General features: G+C 38.3%; 1 protein-coding gene across 4 annotated transcripts in view; it reads left to right on the top strand.

Moving 5' to 3' along the window:
- The window catches only part of STRADB (STE20 related adaptor beta), a 53,046-nt gene that overhangs the window by 28,068 nt on the left and 9,887 nt on the right, over nt 1-15,091 (top strand). For all 4 annotated transcript variants that reach the window (XM_043991663.1, XM_043991665.1, XM_043991666.1 and 1 more), the window contains 6 exons: nt 3,853-3,955; nt 5,377-5,498; nt 5,963-6,071; nt 6,792-6,915; nt 12,314-12,485; nt 13,074-13,178. In XM_043991663.1, the coding sequence (XP_043847598.1) occupies nt 3,853-3,955; nt 5,377-5,498; nt 5,963-6,071; nt 6,792-6,915; nt 12,314-12,485; nt 13,074-13,178 (735 nt within the window). The remainder of the gene's footprint in view (nt 1-3,852; nt 3,956-5,376; nt 5,499-5,962; nt 6,072-6,791; nt 6,916-12,313; nt 12,486-13,073; nt 13,179-15,091) is intronic.

The raw sequence follows: 15,091 nt of genomic DNA, 5'->3' as shown, positions 1-15,091 counted from the left end.
AATACAGGGAAATAAAATGTACAACCTGACTTCATTGCGGTGCGTCTCTTTCCACTGCGTCTCTTTCCCACCTGTTGTGCCTGGAACTTCTAATTTTGTCCGCCCAGTCTCTGTATCTTGTCCTTTGGCCTTTCCTCCTTGCTCCTAGTCCTTTAGCCTTCTCCTGCGTCCTTGTAGCCCCCTGGAACTCGTCTCCCCCCCCCCAGTCTTCTCCAACCTTTCTAATCTCATCAGCAGCCCCCCTGAGTCTAACCCCTAGGTATATATATCTTTCTTATTTCCACTCAAATCTCGGGGCTTTTTGCACCCACACACCAAGCTAATCCGCCAGTCAGGGCTGCGGCTGGGGCTGGGGAGGATGCCCGAGCATCCCATGCTTCAACACAGGCTATGCCAGAGCCCGGCCTGGATGAGTCTAGGATCTCTCAGATAGCTCCGCTCAGGTTGGAGGGAGCTGGGGGCTTTTCTCCCCCAGCTGTCTGACCTGGGGTCTTGTACAGACCATGGGGCTTTTTGGCTCAGCTGAAGCAGAGGGGGAGGGGCACCAGCTCCTCCCACACAGAAGAGACCCTAAAGGCCTAAGGCTTTCTAATCTCAGCCCAAAGGTAGGGTCTCTAAATCAAAATAAATTTCCACAGTGGTGTTGGTTTGTCTTTTGTTTTTTGGTATTTTTTTGCCTGTCCAGTGATGTTTTTGAGGAGATTAAGGAGCACTGCTTTCTTGGTACTTCACATTTTATTTCCCAAAAGTCCAGGCTTGTGTATTTGTATATGTGCATGTACTTTCATAACACACAGTGAATGCTATTTCCCTTCTATTTTCTTTTGAACATTGACATATCCATTGTGTTGTGACCATGATGAGTCCTCCCATACCAAGTCTCAGTGATAACCTGCCAGAATCTAATTTCTTGTGGTATAATATGAAGTTGTTTTGGGTTTTTTTGGTGGTTTTTGTTTTTTTTGTTTTGTTTTTTGCTATGCAGTGGTGTATAAGTATTTGAGATGGTGGATTTGTTCCCAACCAATTTCTTTCCTGGGTTCACCTGAGAATTCTGAGTTTTTCCTGCCTTGCTGCTTCTTTCTATCATACCCACTCCATTCAGTTTAACATTTAGTGCCCGATTTTTAGGAGTTTTAGTTTTAACTGGATATTTTTTCCCTTCACCTGATTCCTACCTCTCTTCTTCCCCATTTTCACCCCCGCCCCGCCCCCAAATATATAACATTTAAATCCTCTTGAGCAGGTAAGCAAATCTACTAATATATTTTTCATTCCTTCATAAGATGTACTTATATCCCTTATATTCCATCTTTTTTTATTTCAAGTCATCTTCCAAGAAAAACTATATCCAGGTCTTCAACACTACCTGTGGGGCCATCTCTTTACTTCCCTTGTCTTTCTACCTACCTCATAGGGTTGTTGTAAGAAAAATACTTTATAAACTACATAGATATGAATTTTTTTATACTTCATTCTCCTTTGAAAAAATATTCAGAGCTGAGTAATTAATTACTACCTTCTCAAAACCTTTATTTTTTCCTTACTCATCTTTCTTGACCTCTCTGTGGTATTTGAATCACTACTTTTACTTGATATCTTTTCCTCCCTTCAGTTCTATGACAGTGTGCTCTCATAATTCTTTTTCTACCCCTCTGACTGATCCCTTAAATATGGGATCCGCCAAAGTGATATCCTTAGCTCTCTCTTCCTTTGCCATCCTTGCTCCATTAATGCTCTCTTCTAATCGGATGGCTTCAGTTACCATCTCTGTACTGATGACTCCAGAATCCCCCTCCCCCTTTCCCTCTCCTCAGAGGTCTAGGCCCATATTTTCTTTTTTTCCCTTTGTTAATGTTTTGGTTTTGTTTGTTTGTAAAAAGGTTTTTTTAATTACATGTAGATCGTTTTCAGCATTCATTTTTGATAAAATTTTGAGTTCCAAATTTTTCTCCATCCCTTCCCCCTTCCATTCTCCCTCCTCCAATGGCAAGCAATTTGATATGTTACAAATGTTAGGTCCATATTTTCAATTGCCTGTTAGCTATCTTTACCTTTACATTTCTACTGACTTCTCAAAATTTAACTCATTTTCTTATCCCCTCAACCTGCCCATTCCATTAACTTCTTTCTGTTTATAGCATCCCTTTAATTTCCCAGCCTTATAATCTGTCATTTTTCCTCTACTCTCTTATTCAATTCCCCTCATCCCCGAAACACACATCCAATTAATTACCAAGTCATGTCATTTCAATGTCTCTCAGTCCATCCCCTCCTCTCCACAACCATCCTAGTTCAGACCAGTATCCTTTCAATTCGTTTTTCTTCCTTTAGTCTGTCCTCTTCCCAATTCATCCTGAGCATCAAAACTGTGCAGTTCTTCTTGATGTAGTATTCTGATCTTGCTACTCCTTTATTCAGAAGCCTTCAGTGGTTTACCATTGTCTATCAAATATAAACTCCTGACTCTGTCATCCCCCAATGCAACACTCTGGTCTCAATCTATCTGTTCAGTCTCATCTCATACTATTCCTGTCTCTCGTGTATTCTACATATTGGCCACATTGGATTACTCTCCATCCTCCCTCCTCTGTCTCTGTGTCTTTCCTCATGATGTCCCGTAAGGAATGAATTCCTTTCCCCTCTCAGTCTGCTGAAGCCTCTCCTGTGCTTTGAGGCCTCAGTTAGATATTTTCTCCTTTACCCCCTCCTCTTTCGTGTAGCATCCTCTGACCCCTTCCCTTCTTCCAGAGAAAAGTGATCTCTCCTCCTCAAAACGTCTTATAAGACTGCCTCAACATGTCCTTTGCATTGAATTCAAGTTCCCCTTCTATCATCAATTTTTTCTGGAGAAGACTGACATTTAATAAATGCTTGTGAATTGAATCCTGACCTTTGGGAAGATTAGAAAATGTGTTTTCCTGATGTAGTCTGTGTCCTACTCCAAACTTTAAAATCTTCACGATTTTCCTTAGTTAGTTATTCATTCTGATATGAATTCATAGATGTGGGTGGGGATGATGAGTTTGTTTAGTTTGGGCTAATGCACTGTCACCTACTGTATATAAATTCAAAGGAGACAGGGTCTTTCCTGGTTATTCATGTCATTATCAAATAATGTTGGGGTTTTCCCTCTGGAAAGGGAGCCACCAACTAGTCTTAATCTTTGGTTTCCTACTCCCAGTGGCACCTAGAGGATTCCTTTTATATGCAGAAGACTTCAACCCCTCTTTCCTTGGTGGTGCTTTGCATAGAAATGCTTCTTCAGAATCTGCTTCATTGTCCTTCCTGGAAAGTACCTCAGCTCTGTTGTATACCTCAAAGACTATGGTTTCTTTTCTCTTTCTCCACTAGGTCATTATCTACGTGGTCCTGTCTCTTGACTTTCCATTCCCGCTACTTCCTTAGACTGTCATTTTGACTTCCAGATTTATTCTTCCTCTCTAAAATCTCTTTATTCTTTTTAATAAGTTATAGCACAGAAAGGCCTGTATCAAGCTCCGAAGGAGGAACACAAACATACCATGTAGCTGGAAGGCCTCTAGAGCAGTTTTCTTTGAAGTTGGCATTATCTAATGTCCGCTGACAAGCTTTAGCTTCCCCTGGAAGTTCTTTTTGTAAATTGAAAAGAATTGTTCCTTTTAATTTGTTAACTTCCAAACCTTTGTTGTTAGTTACTGATTTGTAGTAAGTTGATAGCTCCCCTCCCATTCATAATGCACTTGGAGGACTTTTACTTTGAAGCCAAATTCTTTATGCCTTATATAAAGCAAGTGTGTGTTTTAATACATCTCAGTGACATAAATAAAGAACCAAGTCAATTTATCATTTTTTAAAATCTTTTTTGTTTAGGTAGATGAGCCAACCTTCTCTTGGGTGCCCTCCTCTCCTGGAGGCAATGAAATGCCATTGTGCTCTTCTAATGTTTCTCACTATGAACTCCAAGTAGAAATAGGTAATAATCCTCAATCTCAGTGAATTTATCTATTCAAATGTTAAGCAAAAAGATGAAAATGCCACAGCTTCAGTCTTCACAAATTCAACAGTCTAATGGGGATGTGTTAATGACTATATATATCCTACAGTAAAGCATCCACGTAAATATGAGAGGTAAAAAGTGCTATCAGAATTCAAAGGCAGAAGGTACCAGGTAAGACTTCGTGAAAATTATAGCATTTTAAGCTGGATCTTAAGCAGTGGATATAATTTCTAACAATTTCTAATTGTAAGGAACAGTATGCAATGTTTTCAAAGAACAGAGTAGTGTGACTTGGCTGAAGCATAGATTATATGAAAGGAAATAGTGTAAGGTAAGTTTGAAAAGGTAGGAGCCATATTTTGAAGGGTTTTAAATACAGCTGTGGCATAATACATAGAGGGCTAGCCCCAAAGCCATTAAGACCTAGATTTAAGTCCACTTACTGGCAGAGTGACAGTGATCAAGTCACTTGAACCTCTCAGTGTCCCAGGCAACTCTAATATTCTAAATTGTAGAGTAGTTGTTCTTCCACAGTGGTAGAGGGGATCCCCTCCCTGAGAGTTCCCTATAACAATGAAAACAGATTTGGATTAATAACTCTTTTCCCTCCTCCCCAAAAGTACAAGGAAATTTATTTTGCACTTTTAGGAAAAGTGACCTAAGAAATAACTGTTTTCATTGCAGAAACTGTATTCAGCATATTTTATTTTTGTGTCTTAATCAGTTCCAAAGATATCCTCCCCCTTATCCGTATCTGGTGAGCCCTCTCTTTTAATAAAGTTTTAAAAAATATTTTAGCAAAATCAACCAATAGAGTGGCCCATCTGAAAGTATATATAATACTTCACATCTGGAGTATAGAAGGAAGGAAAGATACCTTTTATCAACTTCTCAGAACCCCAACATTATTTGATAAATCATTTAAGGAAGTAGTCAATAAAAATTTCTTACTTTGAATCATCTGTTGATTGAGCTGATAAAATCTGAAGCAAAAGTTTTATTTAGTTATTGGGTGGAGTAGATCTCAGCAGTTTTAGGAAACGTCATATGATCAAGAAAGAGTTTTAAAGGAAATGGACTTTTTGTTGTTGTGTCGTTTCAGTCATGTCCCACTCTTTGTGACCCTATTTTGGGTTTTCTCAGCAAAGATACTGAATTGGTTTGCCATTTCCTTCTCCAGCTTATTTTACAGATGAGGAAACTGAGGCAAACAGGGTTAAGTGACTTGTCCAGGGGTCACATAGCTAATAAGTGTCTGAGACTGGGTTTGAACTCAAGATGAAGTCCACTGTTCTATCCACTGCACCACCTAGCAATCCCAAAAATGGACTTTAGAGAATACTTTGTAATGTTTTCATTAAATAAATTAAAACATCAACTATAATATGTAATTACAGGAAAAGGATTTGACAATTTAACTTCAGTCTACCTCGCACGTCATACTCCCAGTGGAACATTAGTGACTATAAAAATTACAGACCTGGAAAATTGTTCTGAAGAACATTTGGAAGCTTTACAGGTAAAACACCAAATTTCAAAGCTGATATACTTATCATAAGGCCTGTCTGAAGAGATGATTGTAAGCAACATTTGGAGGGGGGGTGAGGGGGAGTGTTTTGACCTGTGATTTTATTAGTTTTGGGAAATCCCATTGAGGAAAATCCCAACTATTTTAGCTCTACAACTTATAGTTAAGGCATGGAATGATTGGTTGAATTACCCAAGCTCATATAGCTAGTGTGTATCAGAGGAGGGATTTGAATCCAGGTTTTCCTCAGTTCTTGTACTCACACTAGGTTTATGTATAAGCAAATAATAAAAACAAAAAGGGGAGAGTTTCAGAAAAATTACATTCTGTATCAGTAAATTTTAATAGCCTTCCACTGTGGGAATGGGATAATTTTTAAATAGTATCATTAATAGTAAACTTTCCAACTATTAAATTTTCTTTATCTTTGTTGTCGTTGTTATTGAATCTCCTAGAATGAAGTAACACTCTCCCACTTTTTCCGGCACCCAAACATTACAACATACTGGACAGTGTTCACAGCTGGCAGCTGGCTTTGGGTCATTTCTCCATTTATGGCTTATGGTAAGGATAGCGAGATGAGGGAACAAAAGATCCCATTAATTATACTCAACTCTTTAATTATGTAAGAGTGAGGAACATTTTGTATTTATGATTTTTTGTTGTTGTTCAGTCATTTTTCAGTCATACCCAACTCTTGGTGACCCCATTTGGGGTTTTCTTGGCAAAGATACTGGGGTGGTTTGCCATTTTCTTCTTTAGCTCACTTTACAAATGAGGCAACTGAGGCAAACAGTTAATACCTGTGTGACCCTGGGCAAGTCACTTAAGTGTCTGAAGCCATATTTGAACTCAGGAAGATGAGTCTTCTTAACTTAAGACCCAGCTCTCTACCACTGCATCACCTAGCTCCTCCATGTGTGATTTAGCATGTACTATTCTGTAGTCATAATGTTTCTGGATATATAGTAGGCTATTGCTGACGTGCTCATCAGTGAAAATTAGGCTGAAATCTAGTCAGAAACTGCAGAGGTTTATCTTTAAGGAGGGCTACAGTCATATATTAACTCTGGACAAAAGAATTGTGCCCCTCTTCCAGTAATGCTTATTGTTTTCCTGCTCATCCATCAAGGTAGCTATGAATAGTAACAAAAGAAGATTCTGTTTAGAGAGTTTCAAAGGTAATTTTTCTTGGACTAGGAATATCTGGGCCTTGAAGAATAGTAAAACTTTTTGTGGCTGATACATGTTTACCTAAATAAAGATTTGGGGGGCTTCTTTCAGGTTCTGCAAGTCAACTCTTGAGGACTCACTTTCCTGAAGGAATGAGTGAAACTTTAATAGGAAACATTCTCTTCGGAGCAGTGAGAGGGTTAAACTATCTGCACCAAAATGGCTGTATTCACAGGTATTTTTACTTATTTGTATTTTACAGAAAACTTAGGAGATAAACCACTAGTAAAGCCTTTTGGATGGAGAAAATGAGAATAGAAAGGAGGGGCAGGAAACCAGGTAAATGGGAAAAGGGGGAGGAAGGGATCCAAACATGCAATGGATGATCAATATATTGACATATGGTGCAGCTAGGTGGCGCAGTGGATAGAGCACTGGCCCTGGATTCAGAAGGACCTGAGTTCAAATGCGGCTTCAGACACTTAACACTTACTAGCTTTGTGACCCTGGGCAAGTCACTCAACCCCAGTTGCCTCCAAAAAAACCAAACAAACAATATATTGACATATGGATGATTCTTTATTATATACTAAAACCTATACTCCTACTAGGGCTCTCCCTCAAGGAGATCAAGTAAAGAGAAAAGGCTCTATATAAAAATAATATTTATAGCAACTACTTTTTAATGGCAAAAAAAAATTGGAAAATGGAGAGATGCCTATCATTTGGGGAATGGCTGAACAAGTTATGGTATATGAATGTGATGGAATTCTATTGTTTTGTAAGAAATGATGAAGGAGATAGTTTCAGAAAAACCTGGGGAAGCCTGTTTGAACTGATGCAAAATGAAGTGAACAAAGCCAGAAGAACAATTTGCATAGTAATAGCCATATTGTAAAGATAATCGACTTTGAAAAACATAATAATTCTGATCAACACAATGACTCACCACAATTCCAAAGAACTCATGATGAAATATACGATCTACTTCCAGATGGAGAAGTGGTGGATTCAGAGTACAGATTGAATCATTTTTTTTTAAAAGACTGACTAAAAAAAATTTAAATCTAAGCTGAGTGAGAAGGAGGAGGAGAAAATACTTTGCTGTCTTAAATGAATTCAAGTCAGTAGACCCAGACAAAGTACATATCAGGCTACTGGGAATAGTAAGCATCCCACCAACCCTTACCCACCCCCAGTCAATAAAATCCAGTCTTTTACCTCCAGGATAAAATATGTATTCAAAGCCTTTCTATAATATTCCTCTCTCCCCAGCCTCCTGCCCATGACCACCTACCTTTCCAGCCTTTTTACACCTTACCCCTTTCCATGTACTCTGCAATCCAGTGACACTGGCCTCCTGGCTATTCCTTGAACAACATACTCCATCTCCTGACTTCAGACCTTTTCACCAGCCATGCCCATTATTCCTGAAACACTATAACATATACCATAGATTTTAGTAGAGCAAATTTCAAAGAGTTTCAAAGGAAGCTGAGAACACATGGACTAAAATTCTGCTAGAGAAGTCAGCCCAGGAAAGAAGCCCCAAGAATGAAATTCTGAAGACATAAAAATAAGTAATTCCCATGAGGAATAAAAGAAGAAGGCAGTGTGGGTATGTGTGGAACTCACCAACTAACAGACTTTAAAAAACTGTACAGAAGATGAGAGGAAGGAGAGATGATAATAAAAGGGAATACAGATATGTAGCCCAGACCGGGAAAACAGAGAGGCGTGGAAGGAGTGCCATAGCCGAGAATACGGAAACAAGTCAAGCTAGAAACGGGAAATGTTTTCAAAGCAGCATTTGGGAAAAGAAAAAGATTAGAGAAGGATTAGGACTGTTGCTTGGGCTGGATGGGAGGAAGAGAAGGCAGAGGTGATTATTTGGTTTCTGTTTTCTCTACCAAGAGTAGGATGGCAAATATGGCAATTGTTACCCAAGATAAGTAAGAATAAAGTAAGAGAGGTCACACCAAATAACAGATATATAGGGTATCATTCTCTCCTCTTTGGGTTTCTGTGATGCTATTCTTAGTTTTCCTCCCTGTCTGATCATTCCTTCTCAGTTTCCTTTGATGGTTTGTAATCCATATCATACCCCCACCCCCCCGACTGTGAAAGTACCCTATGGCTCTGTGCTAGGCCCTTTCTCTGTAGACACTGACTTGGTGGGATTAATTATCATCTGTATGCTGATGATCACAAATTTATATATCCAACCCTTGTCTTTCTCCTGAGCTCCACTTGCACATCTCCAATTGTTTATATTTCCAACTGCATGTCTTTGAAACTACATGTCTAAAACTGAACTCATTAACTTTCTCTCCCCCAACATAAATACTTCCCTTCTAAATTTCCTTTTTTTTTCCCCCCAAAATTACCACTGTCCTTAAAGTCACCAAGGTTCATGATCTTGGGTTTATCCTTGATGTCTTACTCTCCCTCATACCACATATCAAACACTTGCCAAATCCTGTCCTTTCTTCCTCTACAATATCTTTTAATCTCTTCTCTCCACTTACATAGACACAACTGTACTTTACTCTCTCATCACTTCTTGCCTGGAATGCTGCAATCATCTTTCAATTGACTTCCTTCCTTCTCATTTCTAATTCATCCTTCACACAGCTGCCAGTCATTATCCTAAAGCAGCTGTTGTTGTTCTTGTTATTATTCCTCTTATTCCTCTTCTTCTTCCTCCTCCTTCCTCTTCCTCTTCTTTTCTCAAAGAGGACCAGGTCTGACAATGTCCTCCCTCTACTGCTCAGACTCTACAGTGACTCTCTATTGCTTCCAGGATCAAATAAATATAAGTTTCTCTGTTAGCTTTTAAAGCCTTCATAACCTGGCTTCAACCAACTTTCTCAACCTTTTTACAGTTTAGTCTTTTTACTTCACTTTATGATTCAGCCATATTAGCCTTCTTTCTATCCCTTACATGGCCCTCCATCTACTGTCTCCAGACCTTTGCACTGCTTGTCCCCCATGCCTGGAATGCCCTTCCTCCTCTCCTCTGTCTGTTATAATCCTTTGTTTCCTTCAAAACTCTGCTCAAATGATACTTTCTTACATGAAGCTTTTCTTGGCCTCTCAGCTGCTAATACCCTATTATTTCCCCCAAAAAATTTACATTGTATTTATTTTATATATATTTATTTACATACATATTATCTCCAGATAGAATGTAAGCTCGAGTTCAACAACAACAGAGAGACCTGCTTGATAACCAGAAAATAGCCTATGGATCAAGAGTCATTGCTGTGATCATTAGGTTAAATGTCTTACCTGTGGCTCCAAGAGGCTATAGTATGTGCATCAGTCATACCTGGTAAAACTGTCATGGAAGACAAGCTAAACCAGATTAAGGGGAACCAATAGACTTCAAACCTGTCTGTGAGTTAGTGGGGTGTCTGCCCCAAGCATGTGAAGACTTCCTCCAGTGGGATGGGCAGATGAGAACAATTTATTCCAGTGGTCATGAAGGCAGCTGAAGCAGGCACTGTGGAGCACTTAGAGCTTGCTCAGACATTAAAGATGCCATGACCCCCACTGCATCCTGGGCCATCACTAGTCTTGCCACTGGATTTCAGTGACTCTGGAAGAGATATTGGGGCTAATGACTTTGTACAACTCTGCTTCACTTATGTCCTTCTGCTTCTAGAACATCAGGGCAATTTTCCCTGACAGTTTCTTGGAAGATGATGTCTAAGATCTTTTTTTTGATCATGGCTTTCAGGTAGTTCAGTAATTTTCAAATTATCTCTCCTGAATCTATTTTCCAGGTCAGCTGTTTTTCCAAGGAGCTATTTCACAGTGCTCTCTATTTCTTCATTCTTTTGGTTTTGCTTTATTGTGCCTTGATTTCTCATAAAGTCATTAGCTTCCATTTGCTCAGTCCTAATTCTTAAGCAATTATTTTCTTCACAGAGCTTTTGTATCTCTTTTTCCATTTGGTTTTTCAAGCTGTTGACTTTTTTTCATGACCCTCCTCCATCACTCTCATTTCTCTTTCCATTTTTTCCTCTACCTCTCCAAAGTCCTTTTTGAGCACTTCCATGGCCTGAGACCAATTCATATTTTTCTTAGAAGTTTTGGATGTAGGAGCTTTGACTTTATTGTCATCTTCTGAGGGTGTATTTTGATCTTCCTTGTCACCAAAGAAACTTTCTAGTGTCTGCATTTCTTTTTCTGTCTATTCATTTTGCCAGTCTATTTCCTGACTTTTAACTCCTTAAAGTGGGGCACTAATTCTAGGGCAAGCTTCAGGGGGTCCCAGATGGTACAATTTAAGGAGAGGCACATCCTATACTCCCCTGGCCCTTGCTCTGGTCTGTTGCCTCACTTAAATCCAATTCATGAATGTCAAGATGTCACCCTATGATGTCATTGGTCCTCTTTGAAAATGAAGGACAAACAACAAGCTCCTTGAGAGTAGGAATTGTTTCATTTTTGTTTTTCAATCCCTGGTGCCTTGGCAGTGCCAGGCACTTAATAAATAGTTTCTCTGATTTATCTGTTAAGCAGGCTAAACCAGGTTAAGGGTAATCAACTCTATACAAGAGAATCTTCTTTGGTTTAGAAAGCAAATTATGAGGGGCTTTAATTATGTTTAAAAACGATGGTATTTTATTTTGAAACTTAATTGCCACAAATACTATTTTACTTAAGCACAGTTTGTTTTTTTGTCTTTTCCATAAATTATTTTTACTGTTACCCTGAACAACAAAAGCAGTAATTTTTCTTCATTTTTTTGTTTTTGTAAAACTATTAATTTCAAACTTCTTGCCTTCAATACATGTGACCTCATTATTATTGTAAAGTTGCTGTCTGTAAGGGCTAAAATTCTAGCTAGACTGTCTAAAAATCTAATGAGAGAACGCCATGAATTACAAGCTTTAGCAAGAGTTTAGACTTTTAAGTATTTATTAAGGAACATAAGAATTTGGTGAAGAGAGAGAAAGAGGCCAAGGTTCCTTCATCTGTCTATCTAAGGTAGCCAGTATCTCTGCTCCAACCAAGCTGAGGTCCCGCACAAAAAGAGAGCCCCTCGACCCTTCTTCATCCCAGAAGGCTCCTGTGAAAATGGAAACAGGGCTGTCTAAACACACACACACACACACACACACACACACACACACATCTCCAAGCTAATTGGTTGGTAGCTTTGATTGACAGTACCCACAAGCAAACGTCACTTCGTGATGCCAAGACTACATGAGTTGTCCTCAGGCCAGAGCTCACAAAATGTTCCTCCCAGCAGGGGCATTATTCCAACTCTCACATTATGTAACAAACTAGATGTAAGAATTTAGAAATAATTTGTCATGTGTATTTGTAGCATCATACTACAATTCCCTATAGACTAATTTTTAAACACATGTAAATAACTTTTACTAATGTAATTTCCTAGAGAATTAAGTATTTAAAAGTGTCAACTTTGATTGGTGCATTTATCCATATAATCAGAATGTATAAATTAACAAAAAATATAATCTAGTATCCAAACTTGAATAATAATGAATAAATTGAATAACTTTTTAGTTACATTAAAGCTATAATTCAGTAACTGATTTTTATTCTCTTTGACAATTTATTTGTACTTATTATTGGCACATTTTTTGTTTTAGGAGTATTAAAGCCAGTCACATCTTAATTTCTGGAGATGGCCTTGTATGTCTCTCTGGCCTTTCCCGGCTCTACAGTTTGGTTAACCATGGTCAAAGATCTAAAGCTGTGTATGATTTTCCTCCGTTCAGTACGTCAGTTCATCCATGGCTGAGTCCAGAACTACTAAGACAGGTCAGAAATAACTACTTCACATTTATTATCCACATTTCTTTTAACATCTTAGTTTCTACAGAGGAAAATTATACCCTTGCAAACTAAGTCATCTGCCATTTTTTCCATTTTAAAAAATAATGTATTATAATATATTTAAAATTTGTTGTTCAGTCATTTTTCAGTTATGTCTTCATGATTCTATTTGGGGTTTTCTTGACAAAGATACTAGAGTGGTTTGTCATTTCCTTCTTTAGCTCATTTTACAGATGAGGAAACTGAAGCAAATGGGATTAAGTGACTTGCCTAGGGTCATTCAGCTAGTAAGTATCTGAGGCCATATTTGAACTCGGGACTTCCTGACTCCAAGCCTGCCACTCTATTCACTGGACCACTTAACTGCCCTATTTTTTAAAATGAAATATTTAAAAAATAATTTACACTATGGACTTAGTACATCCTGATTTAGCAGAACTAAATTTTTATTTTTGTTTTCTCATCTTTTCTGACTTTTTCTTATAGATGATAGTGTACAATTCAGTACTTTAGTTATATTAATACATTTGATTATTACTAAGTAATTGACTTCATGTTACTTTTGTTCTACAGGATCTATATGGATACAATGTGAAGTCAGATATTTATAGTGTTGGCATTACAGCATGTGAATTAGCCAATGGGCAGGTACCTTTTCAAGATATTCACCGGACTCAGGTAAACATTATTAAACTTTCCTCAGAACTATTCTTTCTTCATAAGATGCCCTCTAATCTAAATGGTACTGTGCTTATTTTTAAAGAAGGAAAATTTTTAGGGGAGTATAGCCAAGATAGTAGATTAAAGGCAAGGAAATTTCCCTTCAGCCAACATTAAAATAATGTCTCAAAATGAAATCTGGGTCAGGATGAAACAATTTTCTAGCCCAAGACAATTTAGAAGGTCAGCAGAAAAGGTCTGTCTCATTGAATGAGTGTGTCACAGTCTAGCACAGGTTGGCCCTGGCAAGGCAGCAGTTAGGTCCCAGTCCCCTACACCAGATAACTAGTAGTGGGCCATGTCCATCTGGTGCAAATCAACAACAAGCCTTAAATGAGCAGCAGGGGTTTCTGGAGCTCTCAGCCCACAGACGGTAAATGGGTCAGACAAGTGGTTAGAAGGGAATTGAAGGAGATCTTTCTTGACATTGGGTGCAGGATTCTGTTGCCTTACCCATATGTCACAGACCCAGGGTGAAGAGGAGGACTAGCAGGAGCAAGGATGCCAGTCACAGTTCCAAAGTGGAAAAGAATGCTTGTGGTCACTCAGACCACAGCACAGGCCAGGAGAACATTGACCACACCTATCCTTAAATCATACCACCTTGGAGGAAGTGAATCTTACAGACCTCCAGAACTAGCTCTGAACAAAGCAGCATGAAAAACCTGAAGGTTTGGACAGTGCTTCCTCCACCATGGGTGCAGAGTCCAACTTTACAGTAAAATTAAAAGTGAAGAAAAAGGCTTAGAAAAGTTAGCAAACATCAAAAAAAGAACCTGACCATAGAAAGTTACTATGGTGACAGGGAAGATCAAAACACAAACTCAGAAGAAGAAAATTATGTCAAAGCAACTACATGCAAAGCCCCAAAGAAAATTTTGAATTGGTCGCAGCCCCTGGAAGAGCTCAAAAAGGATTTTTTAAATCATAGGAAAGGCAGAGAAAAAATGGGGAAAAGAAGTAAAAATGATACAAGAAAGAGTAAGCAGCTGCTTGGTAAAGAAGGCACAAAAAAATACTGAAGAAAATAACATCTTGAAAAATAGAATAGGCTAGATATCTAACTAGGCACAAAAAATATCCACTGAAGAAAAGAACTCCTTAAAAAAATAGAATTGGCCAAATGGAAAAGAAGGTACAAAAAGCTCACTGAAGAAAATAATTAATTAAAAATTGGAATCAGCCAAAGCTTATTGAATTGTAGTTCACAACCTCATATAGGGTTGCATAATTAAATGTGTGGGTTGCCAACAAAATTGGCAGCAGTAAAAGGTTATGTATACCTATTTTATGTACCTATATACCCAGGGTCACATAAAAATTTCTCGTGGAAAAGGTTTAAGAAGCCCTGGTATCAGCCAAGTGGAAGCTAACAATTCTATGGGACATCAAGAAACAATAAAACAAGGTCAAAAGAATGAAAAAAATGGACAAAAATGTGAAATAACTCATTGGAAAAACAACTGATCTGGAAAGTAAATTGAAGAGAGATATTTTAAGAATTATTAGGGGCAGCTAGGTGGCGCAGTAGATAGAGCACTGGCCCTGGATTCAGGAGGAACTGAGTTCAAATCTGGCCTCAGACACTTAACACTTACTAGCTGTGTGACTCTGGGCAAGTCACTTAACCCCAATTGCCTCACCAAAAAAACAAACAAAACAAAACAAAAAAACCCCAAACAAACAAAAAAAAGAATTATTGGACTACCTGAAAGCCATGATAAAAATAACAGCCTAGACATCATCTTTCAAAAATTATCAAGGAAAACTGCTCTGATATCCTAGAATCAAAGGGTGGAATAGAAGTTGAAAGAATCCGGTGATCACTTCCTGAAAGAGATCCCAAAATGAAAACTTCCAGAAATATTACA

Source organism: Dromiciops gliroides, chromosome 3 (assembly GCF_019393635.1).
Source record: "Dromiciops gliroides isolate mDroGli1 chromosome 3, mDroGli1.pri, whole genome shotgun sequence".
Taxonomy (NCBI): Eukaryota; Metazoa; Chordata; class Mammalia; order Microbiotheria; family Microbiotheriidae; genus Dromiciops; species Dromiciops gliroides.
The sequence above is the reverse complement of the archived record's forward strand: the minus strand, read 5'-3'. Positions and strand labels throughout refer to the sequence as shown.